The following is a 23,864-nucleotide window of genomic DNA, read 5'->3' as shown; positions in this document are numbered from 1 at the left end:
TTGTAAAATGTTTATTCCTGCGCCTTTTAAGGTCCTGTCACTATGTGATCTGATGTAATAATCATTTTAGAATTGCTGATATACTGGAGCATGGTCAATAGATCTAACTGGTGATGCATCTGAATGCAGGGTTAGAAGAAGAGGGCTTTAAAAAAACCACTAGCTATACTGGTCTCCCTGAGCCTCTCAGGTGTCTTCATGTAAAACCTCAGGTTGGGTCCGACCCCACTGACCTTCTTCCTCTTGTCCTTTTCCCCCGCGCCTCCACCTCTCCTTGCTGAGGAACACGGAGCAGAGTACACTGTGAGTACACCAGACATCTTCTCATATCCATTTCAGTCCTGTCCCATTTACAATGCACGCTTTGTGACCATTTTAAAATTGGAAAAGCAGCTTTTAAAAGGGAATCATGCCTGTACTCAGCCGACTCTTTGTATTGCCCTGAACGAGTTCACTGATTGAGTTGTCTTGCACTGTAGACGGCCTCGGAATGAAGCCACGCGGCTCTTTGAACTGTGTATAAAGGGTTAGTCGGTATTCTGAATACCTTCTGATACAGGTGACTTGTCTTCTCCACCCAGTGCATTCATAACCAAACAGATCAAAATGGCAATTAAAAAGGAAATCTCAACATTGCATTGAATTTTTAACTTTAGTCACTCACACACTAGCCATTATAAAGAGTTTATCATTCACGAGGTTCTGTCCAAAGTGTTCTAATTAATTTAGAGTCACGCAAATTGTTAGTTTAAACAGCTCTTGAAACACAGTGTTGCTGCACATTGCTCCCTTGTCATTTCACAATCACAAGTCTTTCTTAATACACAGCAACGCCATGGTGGCGGTTTTATTTTTTATGTGCACGTTCAAATGCTGATTCATGTGCATCAGCAAAAACATCGGAAAAAACTGAGTGATGAAAACTAATACCGGTCTAAATGCAGCACCCATGTGATGTACTGTATATGCACAGACGTTGTTTCTTAGCAGTTTCATGGCGTGGTTGGTTCCAGGGGGCTCTGAAGGTGTTATTTAATCAGACCTGCTGAACAATCTGATTCATTGATCCACTCCCCCTGGCTTTCCTGGACCTCGTGTTCGGCCCGTACAGCCCAGTCTGATCAATGAGAAGATCCAAAAACCTGGTCCTGTTCCCATGGGACGAGCGGAACACGTGCGGGTCTGTGAGTAAACACACCTGTAGTGTCTGGACAGGCCCTCCCTGCTGCACAGTCACAGCGGGGCTTCCCTCCCTGCTGCACAGTCACAGCGGGGCTTCCCTCCCTGCTGCACAGTCACAGCGGGGCTTCCCTCCCTGCTGCACAGTCACAGCGGGGCTTCCCTCCCTGCTGCACAGTCACAGCGGGGCTTCCCTCCCTGCTGCACAGTCACAGCGGGGCTTCCCTCCCTGCTGCACAGTCACAGCGGGGCTTCCCTCCCTGCTGCACAGTCACAGCGGGGCTTCCCTCCCTGCTGCACAGTCACAGCGGGGCTTCCAGCAGCTGCTTTGTTTCTGAGGTTGATGTTTTTGCCTTGGATCCATTATTAATGTCCAGCATTTCCAAGCAGTGCCAGGGGCACTGAAGGGCACATGCTCAGGCTCGGCTTCTGTGTTGTTTCACTTTGGATTCCTGCTTTCCTGGGAAAAGCCATCAATGATAACGGCAGTGTTGTGTGTGTAACAGGCAGAGTTTTGTGTGCGTGTGTATGTGTGTGTGTGTAACAGGCGGTATTGTGTGTGTGTGCTTGTAACAGGCAGTGTTGTGTGTGTGTGTGTGTGCTTGTAACGGGCAGTGTTTTTTTTGTGTGTGTGTGTGTTTGTGTGTGCATGTGTGTTTGTAACGGACAGTGTTGTGTGTGTGTGTGTGCTTGTAACGGACAGTGTTTTGTGTGTGTGTGTGTGTGTGTGTGTGTAACAGGCAGTGTTTTGTGTGTGTGTGTGTGTTTGTGTGTGCATGTGTGTGTGTAAAGGGCAGTGTTGGTTGATGCACTGTGTGTGTGTGTGATGCTCTGTGTGTAAGTGGCAGTGTTGTGTGTGTGTGTAACGGGCAGTGTTGGTTGATGCACTGTGTGTGTGTGTGATGCGCTGTGTGTAAGTGGCAGTGTTGTGTGTGTGTGTAACGGGCAGTGTTGGTTGATGCACTGTGTGTGTGTGTGATGCGCTGTGTGTAAGTGGCAGTGTTGTGTGTGTGTGTGTAACGGGCAGTGTTGGTTGATGCACTGTGTGTGTGTGATGCGCTGTGTGTAAGTGGCAGTGTTGTGTGTGTGTGTAACGGGCAGTGTTGGTTGATGCACTGTGTGTGTGTGTGATGCGCTGTGTGTAAGTGGCAGTGTTGTGTGTGTGTGTGTAACGGGCAGTGTTGGTTGATGCACTGTGTGTGTGTGATGCGCTGTGTGTAAGTGGCAGTGTTATGTGTGCTGCTGTAACAGATTCTGAACCCTGCAGATGAGAGCAGGTTAAATGTTCTGTAACTGCTTCTGCAAACCAGCCTAGCTTGCAGTGTGCGTCACAAGAGCTGCTTCACACCCAGCCTCCACCCTGTTACATGTGCACGGAAACAATGCTCCTGTAAAACACACCACAGCGTGCTTCTCTGCTGACATCTAAATAAACCTTAGGGTTCAAAACTAAGAATTGGAACAAGGGGAGGTAGAGAGCCTTTGCTCATTCCAGTGAATTAGCTCTTAAAACGCAGGTACAGTACCAGAAGCATTCACTTCACTCATAATTTAATGACAAGTTTGTTTGTTTGTTTTTTCTAGTGTTCCTTTTTGCCGAAGTTCTCCATTCATATAGAAACAAAATACGAAGACAACAATGGAAGCAATGACAACGTAAGTAGTGAATGAAACAACATCGCATTTCATCCTCTTTCCCTTCACTTCCCCCTCAGGTTTAATCAATGGAATAACGCTGAGTGAGATTGTGGGGCTCTGCAGCTTTAACACACAGCTCCCGAGCAAAGCAGACACATCAAAAATACACAAAGTCAGTTTAACCTGAAGGCCAGGCAGAAAGAATCTCTGTCTGTCCGGCTGCTGATTCATGCTGCTGGAAGACAGTGGGGGAGAGCTGTTCAGAGGCTGTATTTATATTCATTTTACTTTAATGGGAGTCAAGCCGCTGTTTGAGCTGATGTAATATCGTTTACCCCTGTGCACCCTGCAGGCCTGGCCTCTGAATGAAAGTATTGCTTTCTAATGACTCCCCACTATCATTACTGAGAGTGAGAGAAAATGACTTGCATGTGGAGCCAGTGTAAATGTGCCTTTGCTTGCTATGGCACTCATTGAGAGCATGGTATGATGCCTGTTTAGATGTGCTGACGTGAGCCGGGGCAGGCGCTGGCCCTTCATTATTCACTCTGCCACAATTTCAGTGCAGACTTTGTTACACAGCAGCTTGCATACTCGCGAGTTTCCATGAGTATAAACCCGCGCTGTGATGATCGGTTCAGGAGTTCAGCTCTGAATGAACACCAGACGCCTGAGTGCTTTCAGACCTGATTTTAAAACTCTGAAAGCATGTCCTTCAGCAGAGATCAATCCCGAGCACACGGGCTGTTCACTCTGTTAAACACACCTCCGTCAGCCTCTCTCCTGGAGATAACTGCACTCAGGAGAAACCCTCAACCTAGCTTTGACATTTAGCATTAAAAAGCCATCTTCATTTCACCCATAGGCTTCCTCTTCTAATGCCTTCAGCTCACACAGTGCAACCCTCTGCAGTGTGGTTCACCATGGAGCTCCTCTATCAACAGGACATCCAATGCACTTAACAGACTCTAGAAGGAATCAGGCCACCTGTAAGCATCAGGTGCCTGCGTGTAGCTTCCTTCTCCTCTGCGCCAAGCAGCGCATGCAAAGCTTAGCAGAGCACATTAGCTGCAACATGCCTCTGCTGCAAACCCTAATGGAGGGATCAAAAAAATAACAGTATATACAGTATACATTAAAGCCCCATGCTGCAACCTCCTGAGCCTGTTACATAATCACCTAGTTTAACACACTGCTTCCTGTTCCTGCAGCAGATTCAGGGCTCCCCACAGTGGACAGTCATGGAAAAGCTAAACAGGGAGAAGGGTAGTTTATTCCAGTGTGAACAGCAGCCCATCTTACTACTCCGAAATGTGCAAACCTGTTTGTTCACTGTCCCTTTTTAATTTGGGGTGCTTGTAAGAGGGGCAGAACAGCAGCAGGACTATTATAGTTATACCCTGGCAGTATTTAGATCGGCCGCTGTTTTAGATCATTAAAATAGCCCAGGTGTTTTCACCCGTGTCTTTTAAAGTGTTCATTTAAAAAAGCTCCATTAAACAGAAGGAGACGATGTGCTGTACACACGCTGGTATTGTTGTAATGAAATGAACAATTCAGTATTCAATATGTGTGTGAGGGAAGCGGAGTGGTAGGCTGAAGAGCAGTCAGGTGGAACAATCGGGTTAGATTCTGGCAGCGCTGCAGAGGAGTCTTCACAGAGCTTGTCAGGGGCTGGCGGGGAGGGAGGGAGGTGGCTCGGTTCATTGTAGGGGAGGCCAGGAGCCTGCTATTGGGAACGCACTGCTGGCTCTCTTACTGCTCCGTTGTGGAAGAGGACAAACAGATACGACAGCTCTGGAGTGACATTGACTGGCATGGCCAGAGGAGAATGTGCTTTAGCAGTCAGAGCTGGGAAATCAACACTGTTTTACAGCCAGCTGAGTGGACCTGTTAGATGGCATCAGTGTGGATGGATCTACAGAGATTGTTACATGCACCAGACTCTTAGAAATGTGAACACTCATTTCCAATTAGCGCCTGCTACTGACTCTCTGTCCTGTGTTTAGTGAGTGTGGTGCCCTGTGTTTAGTGAGTGTGGTGCCCTGTGTTTAGTGAGTGTGGTGCCCTGTGTTTTGAATGCTGTGGTGAGTCTGGGTGACGCAGTGGAGTTGTCACAGGACACAGGATTCTCTTTTGTATCTCTTCCTGGAAATACCTCCTTCAATGTAGGAGTTTCTCTTCTGCTTTCTTCCAGATCTTCGGCAGCGAGGCGCAGGACGTGGACAGGGAGGTCTGCTTCGTTGACATCGCCTACGATGAGGTCCCCGAGCGCTACTACAAAGAGTCAGAGGTAGGGCCCTGGCTGTGCGAGAGAGCTTGGAGTCTCACCGGGCTCCTTTTTACAAACCCTCAGACTTGCAGACCCTTCTCATGGTCAACTGAAAAATTCACTTTCTTGTGAGTTTATTCTAAACTGGAAAAAAATAAGAATATATAGACAGCTAACATTGCTGCAGTAACACAGCGCCACCTACTGACCAGAATTGAATGTGCTGCTGCTGCTGCTGCTGCTGCACCTGTAACCCTGATGATGAACTCTGTCCTACCCCCCACCCCCCAGCCCCAAGGCTAGCGGTGCAAATCCAGCTGCTTGTGTCCATGAGAGGAGACGGAGGCATTCACAGCCAGGGCTGACATAATTAAACACTGAGCTATCTGTGGAATGTTCTGTTTTATTGCCAAGTTTGCGGTCTTAGAGAGACTTTCAGGCTCCTTTTCAAGAGTCTGAACCATATCAGGTCGCTCTAAATGAGGGTTATTGGAAATCTGTGGTAAGCTGGTCACCAGCCCACTCTAAACTCTATCATGCAAGACAGATCAATAGCGTTTTAGACAACGAATTAGCCCGCAGCGTGGGCAGCGGCAGAGGGCCAGTAATAGAGCTCATGTGGGCGGCTTTTTATTAGCAGCTAGGGCCAGGCTTTTGTTTCCTGGAAGTTCAAAATTTTAACAATCGAACTGGAAGTTCTTTTTCAATAAATAATGTATAAGCACTAAACAGTCATTCTGCACCATGCGAAGAACCACAGTGCAAAAAATACAAAGTTAACGCATACCGTAGCTTTGCCAAGTCGGGATCGAGAGATCATTTAACACTTCATATTCCTGAAACAGTCCCAGGCTTTTCTTTAAAGTGCTTTAACTACGTTTTAGAAAAGGGTTAATGCACACGACGTAAAATAGCATTCTTAAAATAGCTAGTGAGATAAGGCTGTGTTGACAGAGCCACAGGATTCTTCACACCAGGTCTGTCACATCGATACCTTTGAAAGCAACCCTGTCTCAGGCTTCAGTGCTCGTTTTGAAACTGCTACTAGAAAAATAATGTCCAGTGATTTAGTATGGATGAGACGAATCCACTAATGAAAGATGACAGCGCAATTAGTCAGCGCAAACAAAACCAGGCGCCCTTGAGATTCAGGAGACCTTGTATTTACACCCAGATCTTTCATCTTAATGAAGCAGGAGCACTCTCTCTCTCTCAGCAGATGTTTCTGCTGATGTGGCAATCCATCAGGTGGATCATTTGCATTTTTAATTTTTATATTTTTTAGTGTCCTTGTTAAACTTTGATTCCACAATCCCCAAAGTTAGGCAGCAATCGGAAACAAGACAGAATCCCACCAACTTGAAACAATGTTAAGAAACTGCTACGAAATAACGACTGCGATCAGCCACACTTTTTCTTTCCTTTGTTACAGTTAGGAGTGCATTTTATTAGAATCATTCCACATGTCTCCAGCAGAAAGCAAGGGATGTGACCCGTTTCACTGCTGGCCACTGGTGTGGGATTGATGCCCGTTTATTCTCAACACAGAGTCTTGTTTGCAAGCTTGTCACAGACAGGGATCAGCTGCACTGACCCGGGAACTGTTTCAATGCAGGCGATACAAGGACCATCCTTTCAATTGAATTTGTGGCTCAGTAGGTTTGCTGCGAGGGCTGATTCCAATACTGCAACAGGCTTATCTGTTTCTCTTACCATGCTAAAAAGATTTTGCCATTTTGCCACGACTTCTTTCTCTTAATTAATTAATGTGACCGTTAATAACTCTGGGCTCGGCTGCATCTCAAAAGCTAGGAATCCCAGTGAAGATTGCATAATATAACTTGAATGATATAATAGGGGCCATGTCGGTGCCAGTCCCAGAGCTCAATGAAGCCTCTAAAAGATAATGCCTTTTAATAGACGCTTGTCTCCATAATGGCTTTGGATTCATGCCGCACACTAAGACTGATCCATCAGGATGCTATAAATGTCTGATGCAAAAAGCACAGCTTTTAAATACACAATATCTGTACCGACAGTCTAGTGGTGACAGACAGTAGGAGTTTCAAACACGCACAGCTAAAGAAACCCATTTTATTTGATTTTTATTATTAGATTTCCAGCAGCCTTTACAGGAAGCTCGGCTCGTACGATGTAATGGGTAACAGGAACAAGGTTCATAAGATGGTTTTAAGCTTGCTTGTAAGAAATCGCTTTGTCTGAAATTGCTGCTATTAACAGACCTTGATATCCTGGCCTTTGTGCAGCATTGCCAGTGCTGCCAGTACAGCATGTTTACAAGACTTGATCCAGGGTCTCTTCTGCAAGAGCATCTTTACTGACAATGTGCCGCTGAGAGAAAGCATCGAGGGACTCACAGTTATCTATTCAAAGCACTAGGGTATCCGCTTTGAGAATAAATGAGGCACTGTTCAAATTCCAGTTAAACTAAACCCCTCATGGTGCGTGATTCTATAGGGTGTATCCTTCAGCAGAACAGTCCTCTAAAGAAATCCCATCCCTTTAGCATTCCTGTGTGCTTCTTGTAAACATGTCTGCCCACAATGAGTGGAATAGATGCACCGGGTAATAAAAAGCTACTGAAAAAGAAGACTTGTTGGACTCTATGAGTAGAGAAGGAAAAGCATTCAGAGAAGGAATGCGCGTGAACACCCCTCACTCTGCGTGGATTGCTGCATTTGCGATGTGTGAGTAGCTGAGCCTTGCTGTAAAGCCTGTCTGTGTCTGTGTGCTTCGTTCCAGGACCTGCGCTATTTCAAGTCTGAGAAAACATCCCGTGGTCTGCTCAAGGAGGGTTGGAGGGACAGCCAGCAGCCAATCATGTGCTCCTACAAGCTGGTGAATGTGAAGTTCGAGGTGTGGGGGCTGCAGACACGAGTCGAGCAGTTTGTGCACAAGGTCAGTGCAGTGAAACTGGGGGCCACCAGCACACATACTGACCCCTAGGGGTTGGGGTTAGGATTCAGGTTGGGGTTGGGGTTGGGGTTAGGATTGAGGTTGGGATTGGGGTTAGGATTCAGATTGGGGTTGGGTTTGGGGTTGGGGTTAGGATTCAGGTTGGGGTTGGGGTTAGGATTAGGATTGAGGTTGGGGTTAGGGGTTGTGGTTGGGGTTAGGATTGAGGTTGGGGTTGGGGTAAGGATTCAGATTGGGGTTGGGTTTGGGATTGGGGTTAGGATTGAGGTTGGGGTTGGGGTTAGGGTTAGGATTGAGGTTGGGGTTAGGGGTTGTGGTTGGGGTTAGGATTGAGGTTGGGGTTGGGGTTGGGGTTAGGGTTGAGGTTGGGGTTGGGGCCGAGGTTGGGGTTTATGAACACATGGTGCCTGTGTTCATTTAGCCCTGTGTGGTTCTTGTTGCCCCTCAGGTTGTTCGAGACGTGCTGCTGCTTGGACACAGACAAGCTTTCGCCTGGGTGGACGAGTGGATCGGTAGGTCACTGTGCTGATTCACTGTGTCTTCACATATACAGGATATAGAAGAACACTCTTCACATATACAGGATATAGAAGAACCCTCTTCACATATACAGGATATAGAGGAACCCCTCTTCACATATACAGGATATAGAGGAACCCTCTTCACATATACAGGATATAGAGGAACCCTCTTCACATATACAGGATATAGAGGAACCCTCTTCACATATACAGGATATAGAGGAACCCTCTTCACATATACAGGATATAGAAGAACCCTCTTCACATATACAGGATATAGAGGAACCCTCTTCACATATACAGGATATAGAGGAACCCTCTTCACATATACAGGATATAGAGGAACCCTCTTCACATATACAGGATATAGAGGAACCCTCTTCACATATACAGGATATAGAGGAACCCTCTTCACATATACAGGATATAGAGGAACCCTCTTCACATATACAGGATATAGAGGAACCCTCTTCACATATACAGGATATAGAGGAACCCCTCTTCACATATACAGGATAGAGAAGAACCCTAGTCACAGTGTTTGAAATAACCATGTGCATTCTGCAGTCTTATGTGTAGCCCAGTAACTCCTGAGTTTGTCAGACTCCTGCTCGTTCCTTTTATTAATGTTCTGCATTCTTCTAGTCAGAAAGGAGCAACAGGGTGTGCATGTGTTGTTCAGGCTCAAAGCCCTTGTAGGGCTGGCCCCTATAGAGCAGTTATATGAATTGCACTTGTGAGCATTCATGCGAACAGCCTGAGGTATGTCTGTTGATTTAGCAGTGTCTGGCTTTGATGTGGCTGCATGGGTGGACAGCGCAACATGTTCTTTATGATTAATATTATTAATAAGCCAGTTGATTCAAAACATACAGAACTTCGTGAGACTGTAACGGTATAGATATTGTGTTTGTTTATTTTATCACCAGTATATATGTGATGTGTTTGCTAATATCTATTAATATGTTACTTTTTTCCTTCTGAGTGTGAAACCACATGCTTGCTTCACTGTTACTAACAGCCCTTTCCAAAGCAGTTCTATAAAATCCCAATAGAAACAAACGCTGAAGGTATTTGTTTTTCCTTGCTTCGATATAGCACAGTTTCAGTGCCTCTCCACTTCATGATCTTCTACTTACGAATGTCTCATCCTTTCATTTCACAATGAGTCATATATATTAGTTTCAATTTGAGTTTAAATCTCACATCCGATTACAACAGCTGTGCTAAATCTCACATCTGATTACAGCCAAAGCTCTTCTTACTGAAGCATGTTTTTATCTAATTGGAAGATCGGGTAACCCTCCAATAAGCCAATCATGTTACTGACTGTGCTGAAGCATGAGAGAATACCTTCCTAAACTGGCCCTGTGTTAAACCATTCATAGCATACCATGTACAGTATTATACCAGTTCAGCATACGGTATACAGAAAATACATGGCATGACACTGCCAACCCTACAGCTGCTGGTCTGACCCCAAAGCCCTCAGTGCGAGCACTTGAGAAGTCCCACTTTATTGAAGCTAACACAAACCATGTGTGCCAATCTGCTGGCATTCTAGAATCGGAATGTACAGGTTCTGTTCCGTGCCTACAGCGTGAGTCAGTCAGGTCCATGATAAAGGGATACACTGTTCTTGCACAGAAGGCTTTTCTTGTGACCTGCAAGTAGCATGTCACCCCCAGCTCCTCTGCCCCCTTCCCAGCCTCCTTTCCCTGGAAAGAGGACTGCACCCAGCTCTGTTTCAGCCAGCCTACTACCCATACGACATAGCAGGAGGACAGGAAACAGGGTGGTCCGTGTCCTCTGAGGTTATTAATGCTGGCAAGTAAATACTCACAATGAATACAAATTCATGCAATAAATGCAGCACACTCCAGAGATTGGGCACTGCTTATCATACAGCACAATAAATAATGACTATTAAGAAGAAGCAGTAAAAGACACAGCTTGCACTGTGAGATGTCTTTTATTGTATAGGGAGGAATGGTGAGCTTTAATAACATGCTTATTTATACTTCTTAAATGAACGGATCTTTAATCTAAACTGGGATTATCTTCTGATTTAAGATAAGACTTCCGAGCTGTCGCCTCTGAACCCCTCCTGTCATGTCTTCGGGAGTACGGGTGACTGAAACGAATCTCGACCCTATGTCCTTCTATAATGTACACTTCGGTTTGGATTATAGAGCACTATCTAACTCCTCAATGAATCTGGGGGGTGGCATGTTCTGTAATTGTTTTGTTTTTTTACAGTGCGTGAAAGGTAAGTCAGAAACATTTCCACACAGACACTTTCTTGCGCTGGCATCACACAGGTGATGCCGATGATCTTCTCAAATACTGCGAGGCATTTCTGAAGATCTGGCTCGCTGGCTTCTACCTGCCTGCACTAACCAGCCTCCCCCCCTCCTCCGAGACCAGCCGTGATCTACCCTCTCCCACTGCTGCTAACACCCTCCTCCATCTCTCCAGACTAGCTTCACTCGCTTGTTCAATCAATCAGTCAGGAAGCTAGCTCTCTCTCCCTCTGCCCTGCCTTCTGTAAAACCTGCCATGGCTGCCTGGCATCCACAGCCCAAGATGCCTCTCCCTCCACCTCCTTCCACCCCCCCATGCCCCTCCTCCTCCCCAAGTCTTGAGTTTCCTAACAGGAGCTGCCAACGTCTTGAACTTTTTACAGATATGACTTTGGATGACGTGCGGGAATACGAGAAACAAATGCATGAACAAACCAACATTAAAGTATGCAATGATCAGCATCCCACAAATTCATCTTCACTGGATGAAATAGAGAGCCATGACAAAGCAAGCGTATGTTCTGATTTATTTTAACATATAATCCTCTGAACACCTCTGTCGGAAGTAGATTATTGCAGATATTATTTTGGAAAAGTTTCCACTTTTTAATTTCGGTTTCATTATTAATAAAAATGACATACATGCGATACACCATTGTACATTAATAATATCAGATGCCACATTCCTGTTTTATTTTAATATATACACCTGTGTTTCTTATTATAACCAATGCCTGCTGTGATTAATGATAACTAAATACTGAAAGATTGCAATTATTATGAAGTCTCACCAAGCAATGTGTTAATATTAATGCAAACTAGAATGCCTGTTTTTCCTAGCAGTCATGTCCATTACATTTGACTGTTTGGAGTTTGATGTGTAAATAACAGGAGCCAGTATAGTCAAACCACTGAAATGCCATACTTTAGGAAAGCCTTGACCAGTGCAATCAAGTAATGCCTACATACTGTACTTTCACCATGCTGAAGTAGCTTGTGTTTGTCTTTTCTCCTAATCGAAGACATGACAATGGATGAAGTGAGAGAATTCGAAAGAGCCACTCAGGAAGCCACCAACAAGAAGATCGGAATCTTCCCCCCCGCGATCTCTATCAGCGAAACCCCCCTGCCCTGCTATACCCACAGCGGCCCCTCCAGCGCCCCCTCCACCCCCCTCGCCACCGACGCCCCTGAGTTCCTCTCCGTGCCCAAGGACCGGCCTCGCAAGAAGTCAGCCCCCGAGACCCTGACCCTGCCGGACCCCGCAGACAGGGTGCCCCGCCTGCGCCTGCCCTCCCTGCGCCTGCCCCAGCGCTCGCCATCCCACCAGCCCTCCGACGCCAACCCCCAGTAACCGCTGGGTGTGCGTGTGTGTGTGCTGATAACCAGCCTTTATTTTTATAGGACATCAGCGTCCAGTAAAAAGACCTTTAGCCCTTATTCTGATAGTGAAACAAATGCATGGAGGAAAGCGTGTTTTTTTTTGGTTGTTGCTGCAGGCTCATTTTGTCACACACTGTCTGCTGAAGGGGATGCTAAAAGGCTCAGTCTCTTGAGCATGTTTTCCGGTTCGGCTGTACTGAACCGCCTGCGAAAGGTGAATGTTAGTTTTTCTCAAATGATTACCATGTCCAGTTTTTGAAATGCTATGTGTTCCTTTCATTTAGTATGTGTCTGTTTTAACTCACCTGTCACCCAAGTCTTGAGTCTATGCAGTGGGGTAGAATGTACACGTGACGCGAGCTTTTGAAAGGGTAGTTCCGGGCAGTTCCTATGGTCTGAAAGGGTGTTCGCTGTTTGCCCAGTAGTACATTTGTCTCTCTCTGATGTCTGTGAATGTTTCTTTACAGACAGGTGAACCTAGAAGTTTGATACTAATAAAGGGTGTAGTAATGAATTGTAAAAGCATGCTAAAGAAGAGAGTGTGGTAAAGCATGGCTGTGTTAGCTTAGCAAACAGAAAAACCTGGTCCCATGCATGTTTACCATGGTGTGAAGCCATAAGAACTGAGAGCTGTTAGGGCTTCACAGCTGGATATCCAGCGACATCCAGCCTGTTAAGAATGTCCGTTTTGTTTTCATCCAGTTGTCCCTTTGACGTGTGATCTCTGTTTTTAGCTTTGTGCATCGTTAGCTTTTGAAAGCCTGTTGATATTGCCAATGTACTCTAGGGGTAGCAGCTTCCCATGGGTAAGAAATGCCTTCTTATAATAAAAGGGGATGCCTTGTGTACATGCCAGCTAGATAGATACAAGACCTTACACACGATATCGCAGACATTGCTACAAACAGTACATTGTTGCTTTGTGTTCCTATGTGAATTCTTTGTGAATTCTTGAAAAGCCGATGGAGTCTAAACAGCGGCAGATCTGTTTAGTTATTTAAAAAAGGGCTCCAGAAATCCAACAGTGCACGATGTGAGTCTCAGTCTTCAGTGTATTGCTGTAAAACACCAGGGAAGATTCCTATTGTAATTATTAAAAGTGCAGTGGCATTTAGGTCTGCCAGCATTGTAGACCAATCAAATAAACCCCAGAACTTGTAGAATACTGTTTTTACACGTGCTAAAGTAAATCTTGCACAGTGTCCCATACCTTAACAAATGTCTGCACATTGTAACAGAAAGCAGGGCTTTTGTTGACTCGAAGATGTATATAAAAAAGTGAATGCAAAGTTGACTAGTTGCGTAGTATCCATTCTTAAAAAAAAGGCAGAGACTTGATTAAACTGAGCATGTTTCAGGAATAAAATGTCCCTCTTATCTCAGTGCCTCTCTGCATGCGATGCTGCATCTTTTAATCTGTAAACCAAATCTGTAACATACCTTTGTATAAACTCCTTCCCGGGATGTGTTTCTGATGTACTTTCTTCAAGCTGTCTAGCCTCAGACCTGGAAGTTTAGTTTTTTTTGGATATTATGATACCACTGTAAAATAAGCTGGCCATATCTGAACCAGATTCAATAGCTGAACCCTGAACACCAGCTGGAAGACCTTTCAGTGGCCAGCATTGAATCACACTGTGCCCCTCCACACCCTCCTGCACGCCTGTCCGCTCTCCGAGCAGGGAAGAGGAGCAACAACTGGAAGCTGGGCTTCATTTAAACGGAAGAGTTGGCTTTGAAAACTCGTTAGGGTGTCTTTTAAATGTGTGTGTGTTTTTGTTTGTTTGTTTTTTTTAATTTAGCATGTTTGTTAATATCGGCTGTGGTTTCACTTGTCATCGAAGTGTAAAAAAAAAAAAAAAAAAAAAAAATTGTTGTATTACTATTTTCTGTTGAATTCCATGACATTTTTCTAAGGTTTGCTGTTTCTTTTTTCTTTTTGGTTTTTCGTGTAACTGTCAGCACCACTGTCGTTTCAGATTTAAAAGGACCAAGTTTTTGATTGTGCACCTGTTAACGAATGTAAAGCCACTCTGCGTTTCTTCAGAAGTGCCACTCTGTGTCAGGCTACTGAGAGTTTGTTTTGTTTCTATAGATTTGTGTTTCTTTGTTTCTTTGTTATTATCTTCCACTTTCTTACATCTTGTAGTAAATAAAGTGAAATGCAATCTGACCTCAGTTTCTTTTATACAATCACCATGTCCATACCTACATATCAGATTTTGCTCAAAAGAGCCAACATTCCAATATAATATACAGTATATATATATATATATATATATATATATATATATATATATATATATATATATATATATATATATATATATATATTTAAAAAAAAACATTTTATGTAACTTTAAATACTGTATAATTATTTTAATATATTTTAGACAATACATTGAAAATGTTTTGGTTTTTTTCTGTATATGGGCAGGTGTTCTGAGGTGAGTTTATGTGGTCAGGGTCAGGAGTCTGTTGGCACATTATAAGAAATGTTCCACACCTACTGATCGGGGAGACGATGGCTGCAGAGGACTGTGCGATCTGAAAGTCTTTGGTTGACATGCACAGTAACCAACCCATCGACCAGAATGGACCAATGCACAGGGAGTTATCTCTCGTGGATCGACCCCATTCCTAAGAAAGTGGCCACATCCACTGTAAGGTATCCACTGTAAGGTATATGTATGTCCACACCTTGAATATTTATTTTAAAACGACATTATAATTGGAAGTTTATGCATGAGCACAGTGCCATCTGGTGGTCATCAATGCTCATCACCCTACATTGTTTTAAAGGCTTTTTAAAAAATCCCGATAATGACTCATTTTTGCATGGAACGTTCAGCCCTCGTATACATTGTGACGTCCCTGCTTAGAGCCAATGGCAGCTACTTTGACGCGAGTCACGTTACAGCTGTCGCCAATGGAACTACAGCAGCAATACGACACATCCACACACATACATATGACGTCACACAATAGCAAGTTAGGTGGTTAGGCACTGTTAAGTTACATGGTACAGTACAGCCTGCTATAGAATCGAAATGGTCTCTTTATAGACACCAGTGTGGGGTGGGTGTCATCAGATATTAAACGTGCTGATATATTGATTTGGAGAAAGGTGACGGGATGTTTTCAATATTAGTGGGGCTTGCAACGCCACTGGTCACTGTGTTCTAGAGCCTTGTTGTAACTACTCCTCGCCTGTAGGGGGCTCTGTCTACGTTTCCTCGTCTTTCGCAGCGGATGGGCTTTCCTCTGTCTCTCCTCTCAGAGAGTCGACCTGCCTTCTTATTTACAGCATGGCTGAGTTGTATGAGGGGTTCACGTTGTGCGGACTCGCAGCCGGCCAGAGCCGGGAAAACTCAGGGATACTCGGAATAGAACCGGGGAGAGACGCCGACCATGTCATAGTCACGGGCGCGGGGAGTACCGTAACCGTCTACAAGGTACAGGGAGAGCGGTGCAAACAGTGGAGCTCGTTCCGATACGGCTACGGCTACGGCTACGGCTACGGCTACGTGTGTGTTCTCTCATGTGCCACAACACGTGTCTGATTGGCAAACACTTGCTTAACTGTATGTGTAACTTAAAGTCAGTCGTCTGCGTGCTAAACATCAGACGGGGAAACCTGCCTGTGAAATGTAGCGCTTAACCTGCCAGCGGTTACTGTTGCTTAACTGGTGGGGTACGTCATGTAGTTTGCTAATAATACAGTACTCCGTTTGAATGGAAATTGGGGCTACCCTAGGCTTTAGTGTAGAATTGAGAGGGCTTGCGATTCCTAACTCTGCAAGCCTATTGATTTAGAAACTGTAGAATGTACAGTTGTGAATGAAAACGCATATTTATCTTCATGTTTACCAGGCCTTTCGATTGCAAGGATGGCAATAAGACTCCTGTTGCATGGCAGTTTTCTCCATTCCAGGTTTTACTAAGAGCTTGATAAGCCACAGTGTATAGGTAACAAGCTCGGTTGTCTTTTACTAAACTCATGCAGCGGGAGCTATTTCCAGCCCTGAAATCTTTACACAAGCGGTCTAGTACTAGTATCTGCTAGTAAAGACAGAACTAAAATCTAAATCTGTGAACGGATGCGAATGTCACGCACAGCGCCTGCTATTAAACTGTATATATTTGACCCCATTGTTTTTCTAATACAGTATGTTTGATCTGCTTTCTCTCTCTACCCCAGGTTTCAGACCAGAAGCCTTTGGGCAGCTGGGCAGCTAAGCAGGGACAAGCAGTCACCTGCCCTGCAGTGCTCCACGGGCAGACTGGGGAGTATGTGGCGGTGCACGACAGAAACGTAGGTGTGCCATTTGGAACTGAAGGTGACGTGCCTTCACAATGCGAAGACAGTCTGCTGCTCAACAGCATAGCACAGCTTTAGAATAAAGAATAAGTCTGCAATAAAATCATACATTTACACTAAACAAGTCTTTTTTATTTACTGTATGTTTACAGTAGTATTGATTTTTATTTTAGGTACTGCGAATATGGAGGGATGAAGATATAAATTTTGAAAAAGTATTCAAAGCCACAGTAAGTACATCAAGTGCACTTTGTTCATCTTGGAGTCCAGTCTTCAGTGCTGAAACAGTAAACCGGGTGTTTATTGTCATTTTTGCATTGCTTTCCTTGGCATCGTGTCTGATTCTGTTACCTGAACACGGTGGTATTTGCTGCCACCAGATGCATTTGAAGCTGTGTGTGTTTGAATATGGGAGTATCTGTCCCCGCACTGGTGACGATCTCGGTCTGTCTCTCGTAGCTCTCAGCCGCTGTGTCCCGGATCCACGCCCTGCCCTCCTCGGAGCCCCTCGTTCTGTTCCAGAGGGGTGCAGTGCGACAGCTCGATGCCCTGCTGGCTGCTCCACAGCAGGCAGTGGAAGAAGTCTTATCAGAGGAAGAGGTCATCAGGTTAGGAGGTTTCTTTACCTAATGTTTCCTTTGAACATCGGTCGTCTTGTACAGCTAACAGACATCCTTTGCATGCCAATGTAAAAACTCACTTCAAATAAGACAAATTGTTTCCACTTGTATTTCCTGAAATGAAAAGGCCCACCCCCTTCCCAGTCTGCTGTGAAACTTTCCAGTAGTTATTTCTGTACATTTTGCACATTAATAGCTCCTTCCTAAGAGGGAAACAGGGAATGCATTGCGTGGGATAAGTCTTTCCCAACGGATCCTGACTTCTGTACACAATCATTTGACACTGGTATCTTTTTTGCAGTGCTTTGCTTTGAACTTGTATTGTAAAGCGCACTTGTTTTGTTTCAGGTGGAGCAGCTGTTTCTTGGAAGCGGAGCAGCCTCTCCTCCTGTTCTCCACAGAGAAGGTAAATGGACTGATCGCTAGGTGTCTCTTTTTTTATTTGTGCTGTTTCAGGAATGCACGCCGTTCTGTTGTGTGACTTTTACACTGTGTTCTTCTTTTCAGAGCGGGGAATGTTTTCTGTATTTGCAAAAGCTCAATCCAGATGTTCTGCACAAGTATAACATTGGCTCAGAGGGAAAGGGGGTGTGTCCTATTGGCTTCACTGCAACTCTTGAGAATAAATGCATCACCCTGCTGTGCTTGTGTAAGTAACTCTGTATTCTCTATACATGCAAAAACGTAGAACTACAATCTTAAAAAAAAAAAAAGATAAAAATGAGGTCGGACGGGATAAATAACTGTCCGAAGCAGAACGTTATTTCATGATGTAAAATCAAATCTTTCAACGAGATTCTCTTTCTTGCAAGAGCTGCATTAAACATTTAAACACATGTTATTAATTTAGCATTTTCTATATCTGGTAATGTTATAGTGTTTTAAAGAACAAATGTTTTGTGTAAATCTTTGCTTCTAGATTCCAGTGGCTGTGTCTATAAGCTGCTTGTCTCCCTGCACCCCAGTGCGGAGGGGGAGCAGCACCTGCCCAAGTCCCTGCTGCTGAAGCTGCCTGTGTCTGAGGGAGTCCTGCACAGGGCTGCCATCGCCTCCCTGGAGGAGGGGCACATAGCCATTGTAGGAGCACCGCACTCTGCAAGCACGGGTGACACAGGTACACTGGCAAGAAAAGCATTTATTTTCAGTATTTCTAAATGTGTATATAGAAATGTCATGTTCTTGTATTTATTTCTAGGTGGTTTTCGCTTGTTAATTGCATGTAGCTGTAAATGCATGAAAACATGAAAATAAACTCTTTTGTAAGCTCTGAAATCAAAGCTAACCTTTTTTCTTTTTAGATTTCCTCTGCATCTGGAACACTAACTTCCAGACGCTGCAAGCTTCAAAGAAGCTGGCGGGGGGAACGTATGGGCAGGTAGGACTGCAGCTTGGGTTTAATGAGAAGGTTGTATGGGCAGGTAGGACTGCAGCTTGGGTTTAATGGGAAGGTTGTATGGGCAGGTAGGACTGCAGCTTGGGTTTAATGGGAAGGTTGTATGGGCAGGTTGGACTGCAGCTTGGGTTTAATGGGAAGGTTGTATGGGCAGGTAGGACTGCAGCTTGGGTTTAATGAGAAGGTTGTATGGGCAGGTAGGACTGCAGCTTGGGTTTAATGGGAAGGTTGTATGGGCAGGTTGGACTGCAGCTTGGGTTTAATGAGAAGGTTGTATGGGCAGGTAGGAGTGGAGCTTGGGTTTAATGAGAAGGTTGTATGGGCAGGTAGGAGTGGAGCTTGGGTTTAATGAGAAGGTTGTATGGGCAGGCAGGACTGCAGCTTGGGTTTATCCTATGTGTGTGTTTGTTGTTAACCCGAGCCTGCTTTCTCTTGCAGCTGTGGTGTAATGCAGGGAAGCTGTATGTGACTCATGGTAAGGTGCTGACAGTCCTCCCCTATCGCTGTGAGAAGTCATCACTGGCTGCTGCCCTGGGGAAGCTGAAGCAGACGAGCACGCAAGGTGATGTTTACAAGGCTTTCTGTTTATACTGGGGATGCGTAAACCGAAAACCAGTTAGAGACTGGGCACCCCCCAGAAACCACCACAAGCCAATTTAAAAAGGTTTTGTTGACCCATAAAACACACGCAGGCATTAACCACAGAACAGATTTTCTTTCTTTCGTTTCTTTATTTGAACAGGTGTTTTGCACAGATACATTTTAACCTGTTTATCGTCGGTCTGTCTATTAATGTGTGTATTTCAGCAATCGAATAAGGAGTCTTGGGTCTGACTGTTTTACCTGTTGATATCCATGTGTGATTTTTTTTTTATATAATACTGGACTGGATTTTTAAAGAGCGCAGTCATTTTGTGACAGGCCTAATTAATAAAAAAAAATGAACCTGTGGCTGGAGATCACTAGCAAAGATTTTGATTCTATTGAACTTGTTTCCCCTTCTCTTTTTACACCCAAACCTCCTCTCCTAAAAAAAATGCATTTCTCTTTAGAGGTGACGTCGTCTCCTTCCGTGTTGAACTGGAATTCTTTTCCCCATGAAGAGGCGGCACTGGAGCAGAAAACAGGGATGAGAACCAGGAACAGTGTGAGTCTGGAATGTGGGCGCATGTGATGGAGAATGACCAGTTCACTACAGCTGAAGCCCAAATCCTTTTCAAATATTTAACAAAGCCATCCTTCAAACTCTCGACTCTGACCAAACCTTTTTAAACCTAGGCTTAATCAGGATCTGCTGGTAGAGATGTTTTGGGATATTTGTAGATGCAGGTAAAAATCAGTAGCGTATGATTGATTTGCGTCTTTCTTCTTTTGTAGAAATGGAATCTGAAGATTCAGGCTACATTGGCCACGTCAATCAACCAAGTGTTAGAAGACATAAAGGTAAGAGAAAGCAGGGAACAGCAGCGCGCTCCAACTGCACAACGCTTTCAAATGCCGTGGCTCGTTTCTACACCATTGAAGACAATAAGAAAGACTTCTTATTGGGTTTCTTTTAGTATTTCTCAGTGTAACACTATTTTTAGTAGCTGTGTATGATTTCTGGACTTGTATAAATCTTTCAAGTCTGAATTGGCAGGTGTTGGGTGTCTGTGTGTTTCAGGGTGTTTCCATTGGCAGGTGCTGGCTGGGCTGGGTAATCTCTCGCTCAGTTGAGTGTCTGTGTGTTTCAGGGTGTTTCCATTGGCAGGTGCTGGCTGGGCTGGGTAATCTCTCGCTCAGTTGAGTGTCTGTGTGTTTCAGGGTGTTTCCATTGGCAGGTGCTGGCTGGGCTGGGTAATCTCTCGCTCAGTTGAGTGTCTGTGTGTTTCAGGGTGTTTCCATTGGCAGGTGCTGGCTGGGCTGGGTAATCTCTCGCTCAGTTGAGTGTCTGTGTGTTTCAGGGAGTTTCCAGAGAGGAGGTGGAGGAGGTGCTGGAGCCCTTCCTGTCGTGTTCCCCCGTCTCCCCGCAGTTCCAGCTCGGTCTCGCTGACATCGCTGTGGAGCTGCTGAAACGCTGCCAGGCCGACCCTGGCTTCTACCCACAGAGTGTGCTGGCGCGTCTCACACAGACTGGCAGACTGTCCCACAGGTGAGGCTTCTACCCACAGAGTGCTGGCGCGTCTCACACAGACTGGCAGACTGTCCCACAGGTGAGGCTTCTACCCACAGAGTGTGCTGGCGCGTCTCGCACAGACTGGCAGACTGTCCCACAGGTGAGGCTTCTACCCACAGAGTGTGCTGGCGCGTCTCGCACAGACTGGCAGACTGTCCCACAGGTGAGGCTTCTACCCACAGAGTGTGCTGGCGATCAACTATCAGTCCCTTCATGCTGTGTATGAGTTTATCTTTTGTTTTTTACTGTGCTGTTGGCATCTTAGTCAACCTGTGAGGGACTTTAAGTTTGTGTTTTTGTTTAGTTTTGTAATGCACACAGCAGTACTGTATGTTGTTTCATTTTTAATCTGCTATAACAATGCACTGATCTCTCGTTTCCCAGTTCATGCCCCGGATTCCTGATGCTTGTGTTGGAAAAGCGCGATTACTTCCTTGCACAGCTGTGTCTGCAGCACTTCCCTGACATTCCTGAGGCTGTCACCTGCGCCTGCCTGAAAGCCTTTCTCAGGTAGGTGCACGTGAGTTACTGTAACACTAGAAACACGAATGATCTCCTGCAGACTGGAATATAACTCCATGCTAGGTGAGGGCTGTCCTCGAACAATTACATTTTCTTTAGAAAACTCTTCCTTGTGTCCTATTAGCAACCCAGAAAAACTTTGTGAAAACTGAAATGCTCGATTAGTTATTTTTCCATCATGCCATTTAAAAAAAAAAAGTAAATCTGAAATCGTCAGCTGTGAAGTTTTTTTTTTTTTTTCAGTGCGTCCCTCTCGTGGGGTCTTTTTTTTTGTTTGTATAATTGACATTGATCTATAATTGCAGTGTTGCGGATGCAGACCTGGTGCGGGTGAGTGTGGACCTGGAGGGCGTCTCCCTCATGGACGGCCCGGGACAGTCTCTGGAGGGGGTACAGAACGGGTTCAGCCCCGTCCTGCTGGAGGAGGACAGCTGCGATGTCCAGCTCACTTCCCCCAAACTGGACCAGAGCAGCTCCTGGACAGACGTGAGCCTGACCTGCCCAGTAGGACTGAAAAAAAGTGCTCTGCTGTATCCTTCTGGGGAATGATTTCCAAAGCAGCGTGTGTCACTGTGTGTGTGTGTGTGTGTGTGTCACAGTGTGTGTTTTATTGTACTGTCGACTTCCTAGCTTGTACAGTTTTTCCTTTTTTTTTTTTTTTTTTTTTTTTTTTTTGTCAATGGGATAAACTATTGCTAATAGAGTTGGGATCAATTCTTTTTTTTTTTTCAATTCCAATTCCTGTTTAAAATCAATTCCCCATTCCAATTGGAATTGATGCAAAAGGAATGGGGATTTGGAATTGGGATTTAAACAGGGAATTGGAATTGACCCCAAACCTGATGGCAAAATTGCAAAAAAAAAGTCCTAGGTTTTCACAGTGGTCAGACTCTATTTCCTTGACCCGCTTGACCCACAGTAATGAAATCATCCAGTCCTCCTACAGTGAAAGCTTCCTCCTGCCTCATTTGAAGGACCTCTCAGCTCAGCAAATCATTGTAAGCACACCCTGTTCCCTCCTCCCCTGCTCTCTCTCGTCGCTGCTTCACGAGAGCTCTCTGTAGTTCTCAGATCTTGCAGCCCGTGTTTCGGTGCTTCCGTCTGCCGCGTTTCATTGCTCTGCTGTGAACGTTTGAAGTGGCTGTGCCTTTATTGAACCACGCCCAGCTGAAAGCTTTCCCTTTCATCTTCCTTCCTAGCTGTTTCTGCAGTACCTCCAGTATCTGTACGTGAGATCTTCAGGGGACGTCTACACACAGCTCCCGGGGCTAAGAGCACCAACAATTACCCAGGTGAGGCGTTCAGAGACACTGCTGTTGCACAGTTTCACCCATTACAGGTTTTACGACGAGCTTGATTAGCCACGGTGTCTAGGTAACAAGCTCAGGTGTATCTTTTTGGACTAAAATAATAAAACAGGGAATGGATCAAACTGCTATGCAAAGGGAATCGTATGGCCGTCCCTGCATTGGTAAAAGTTTACTGCTCTAGTTAAGAGAAATGTTGAACAGTTGGTGTGTTTTTTGTCTTTGCTGGTAGTAATCTCTCCTTTTATTTTGTTGTTTCCAGATCACGGACTGGATAAGCTTGTTACTAGATGCTCATTTTGCAGTCTTGGTAATGGCACCAGAAGCAAAGGGGCTACTAGCACAGCTCCACAGATTTGTCAGGTCCCAGGTAAATGCTCACTCTTCTAGATCTTGCCAGTAATCCTTCTGCGTGCTTAAAGAAAGAACTACCATGAGCATGTGTCACTGATTTAGTAGGAGTAACGCAATCCAATTCAAGCATTATATGCAAAACGTGCAGTAGTGACGATGCTTTTTTTGTTTGTATTTAGTAATTGTGCATCTCATCATTGTGTGCTTCTCTCCTGCTAGGTGAGGCTGTATTCTGAGCTGGGGAAGATCCAGGGAACTTTACAGGAACTCAGCAAAATAAAGCAAGCACAAGAGATTGGCTTGTACTCCATTGAAGTTATTGAGCTGCTTTAAAACAAACTCTGTGTGTGCGTGCGTGCGTGTGTGTGTTGTGTCCCATCACGTAATTCATATTCTTCATGCATATGCATTTCAGCTGTAACATGCTTCTTTTGATAAGTACGTAGTGTACTTTTCTGTTGGATAGGATATGTAAAATGTAAGCTAAAGTATTCAGTATCCTTGGGTCTCTAGCTCCTTGACTGTTATCAGTGGTTACCAGTTCACTTGTAAATGGTTGCTTACTGTGTATATTAATATGTAATTCACTGCCATTTCAACCAGGCATTTTTTTTACTGCGTTGCAATGGGTTGTTTTATCAAGTGTAACCAAATCTCTCGCTGATCACTCCACCTATTAATTACATGAAGACCTAATGTGCTGCTCAGCAATATTGTGCAAAACAATGTAAAGGCTATAAACTTTGCTATTAATTAATTGCATGACATTAAAGCTGGTCCCCTGTGATCCCCAGGATTTCTATTAACAGGAGGTCTTCATGAGTGCATCCTATTTGAAACAGTGTTTTCCTTTTGGAATAAGGGGGGTAGGCTGTGCTGGGGGGTTGGGAGGTGAAGCACCTGCATTTGCAGTGTGTATCATTGTACAGCTGGGGGAAAGCTAGGGGGGAGGGGGGAGC

At 44.9% G+C, this 23,864-nt stretch overlaps 2 protein-coding genes across 2 annotated transcripts in view; both read left to right on the top strand.

Annotated features, from left to right (window-relative positions):
- Nucleotides 1-14,406, top strand: part of LOC117423494 (cytoplasmic phosphatidylinositol transfer protein 1-like) — a 57,594-nt gene extending 43,188 nt beyond the window's left edge. The window contains exons 4-9 of the mRNA XM_034039379.3: nucleotides 296-303; nucleotides 2,764-2,835; nucleotides 5,015-5,110; nucleotides 7,853-8,008; nucleotides 8,475-8,538; nucleotides 11,873-14,406. Coding sequence (XP_033895270.1) covers nucleotides 296-303; nucleotides 2,764-2,835; nucleotides 5,015-5,110; nucleotides 7,853-8,008; nucleotides 8,475-8,538; nucleotides 11,873-12,204 — 728 coding nt within the window. The 3' untranslated portion in view covers nucleotides 12,205-14,406. The remainder of the gene's footprint in view (nucleotides 1-295; nucleotides 304-2,763; nucleotides 2,836-5,014; nucleotides 5,111-7,852; nucleotides 8,009-8,474; nucleotides 8,539-11,872) is intronic.
- An 827-nt stretch (nucleotides 14,407-15,233) lies between these two features.
- nol11 (nucleolar protein 11) overlaps nucleotides 15,234-23,864 on the top strand; it is an 8,789-nt gene continuing 158 nt past the window's right edge. Inside the window, exons 1-18 of the mRNA XM_058989703.1 lie at nucleotides 15,234-15,688; nucleotides 16,435-16,548; nucleotides 16,728-16,784; nucleotides 17,014-17,162; nucleotides 17,523-17,580; nucleotides 17,682-17,823; nucleotides 18,094-18,288; nucleotides 18,473-18,549; nucleotides 19,006-19,129; nucleotides 19,620-19,714; nucleotides 19,945-20,010; nucleotides 20,511-20,698; nucleotides 21,107-21,232; nucleotides 21,550-21,774; nucleotides 22,164-22,242; nucleotides 22,444-22,536; nucleotides 22,814-22,921; nucleotides 23,125-23,864. The exon at nucleotides 23,125-23,864 is cut by the window's right edge and continues 158 nt beyond it. Of these exons, the coding sequence (XP_058845686.1) occupies nucleotides 15,542-15,688; nucleotides 16,435-16,548; nucleotides 16,728-16,784; nucleotides 17,014-17,162; nucleotides 17,523-17,580; nucleotides 17,682-17,823; nucleotides 18,094-18,288; nucleotides 18,473-18,549; nucleotides 19,006-19,129; nucleotides 19,620-19,714; nucleotides 19,945-20,010; nucleotides 20,511-20,698; nucleotides 21,107-21,232; nucleotides 21,550-21,774; nucleotides 22,164-22,242; nucleotides 22,444-22,536; nucleotides 22,814-22,921; nucleotides 23,125-23,238 (2,157 nt within the window). The 5' untranslated portion in view covers nucleotides 15,234-15,541 and the 3' untranslated portion in view covers nucleotides 23,239-23,864. The remainder of the gene's footprint in view (nucleotides 15,689-16,434; nucleotides 16,549-16,727; nucleotides 16,785-17,013; nucleotides 17,163-17,522; nucleotides 17,581-17,681; nucleotides 17,824-18,093; nucleotides 18,289-18,472; nucleotides 18,550-19,005; nucleotides 19,130-19,619; nucleotides 19,715-19,944; nucleotides 20,011-20,510; nucleotides 20,699-21,106; nucleotides 21,233-21,549; nucleotides 21,775-22,163; nucleotides 22,243-22,443; nucleotides 22,537-22,813; nucleotides 22,922-23,124) is intronic.

The sequence above is a fragment of the Acipenser ruthenus genome, chromosome 17, assembly GCF_902713425.1.
Source record: "Acipenser ruthenus chromosome 17, fAciRut3.2 maternal haplotype, whole genome shotgun sequence".
Classification (NCBI taxonomy): domain Eukaryota; kingdom Metazoa; phylum Chordata; class Actinopteri; order Acipenseriformes; family Acipenseridae; genus Acipenser; species Acipenser ruthenus.
This window is presented reverse-complemented; position numbering and strand designations above follow the sequence as displayed.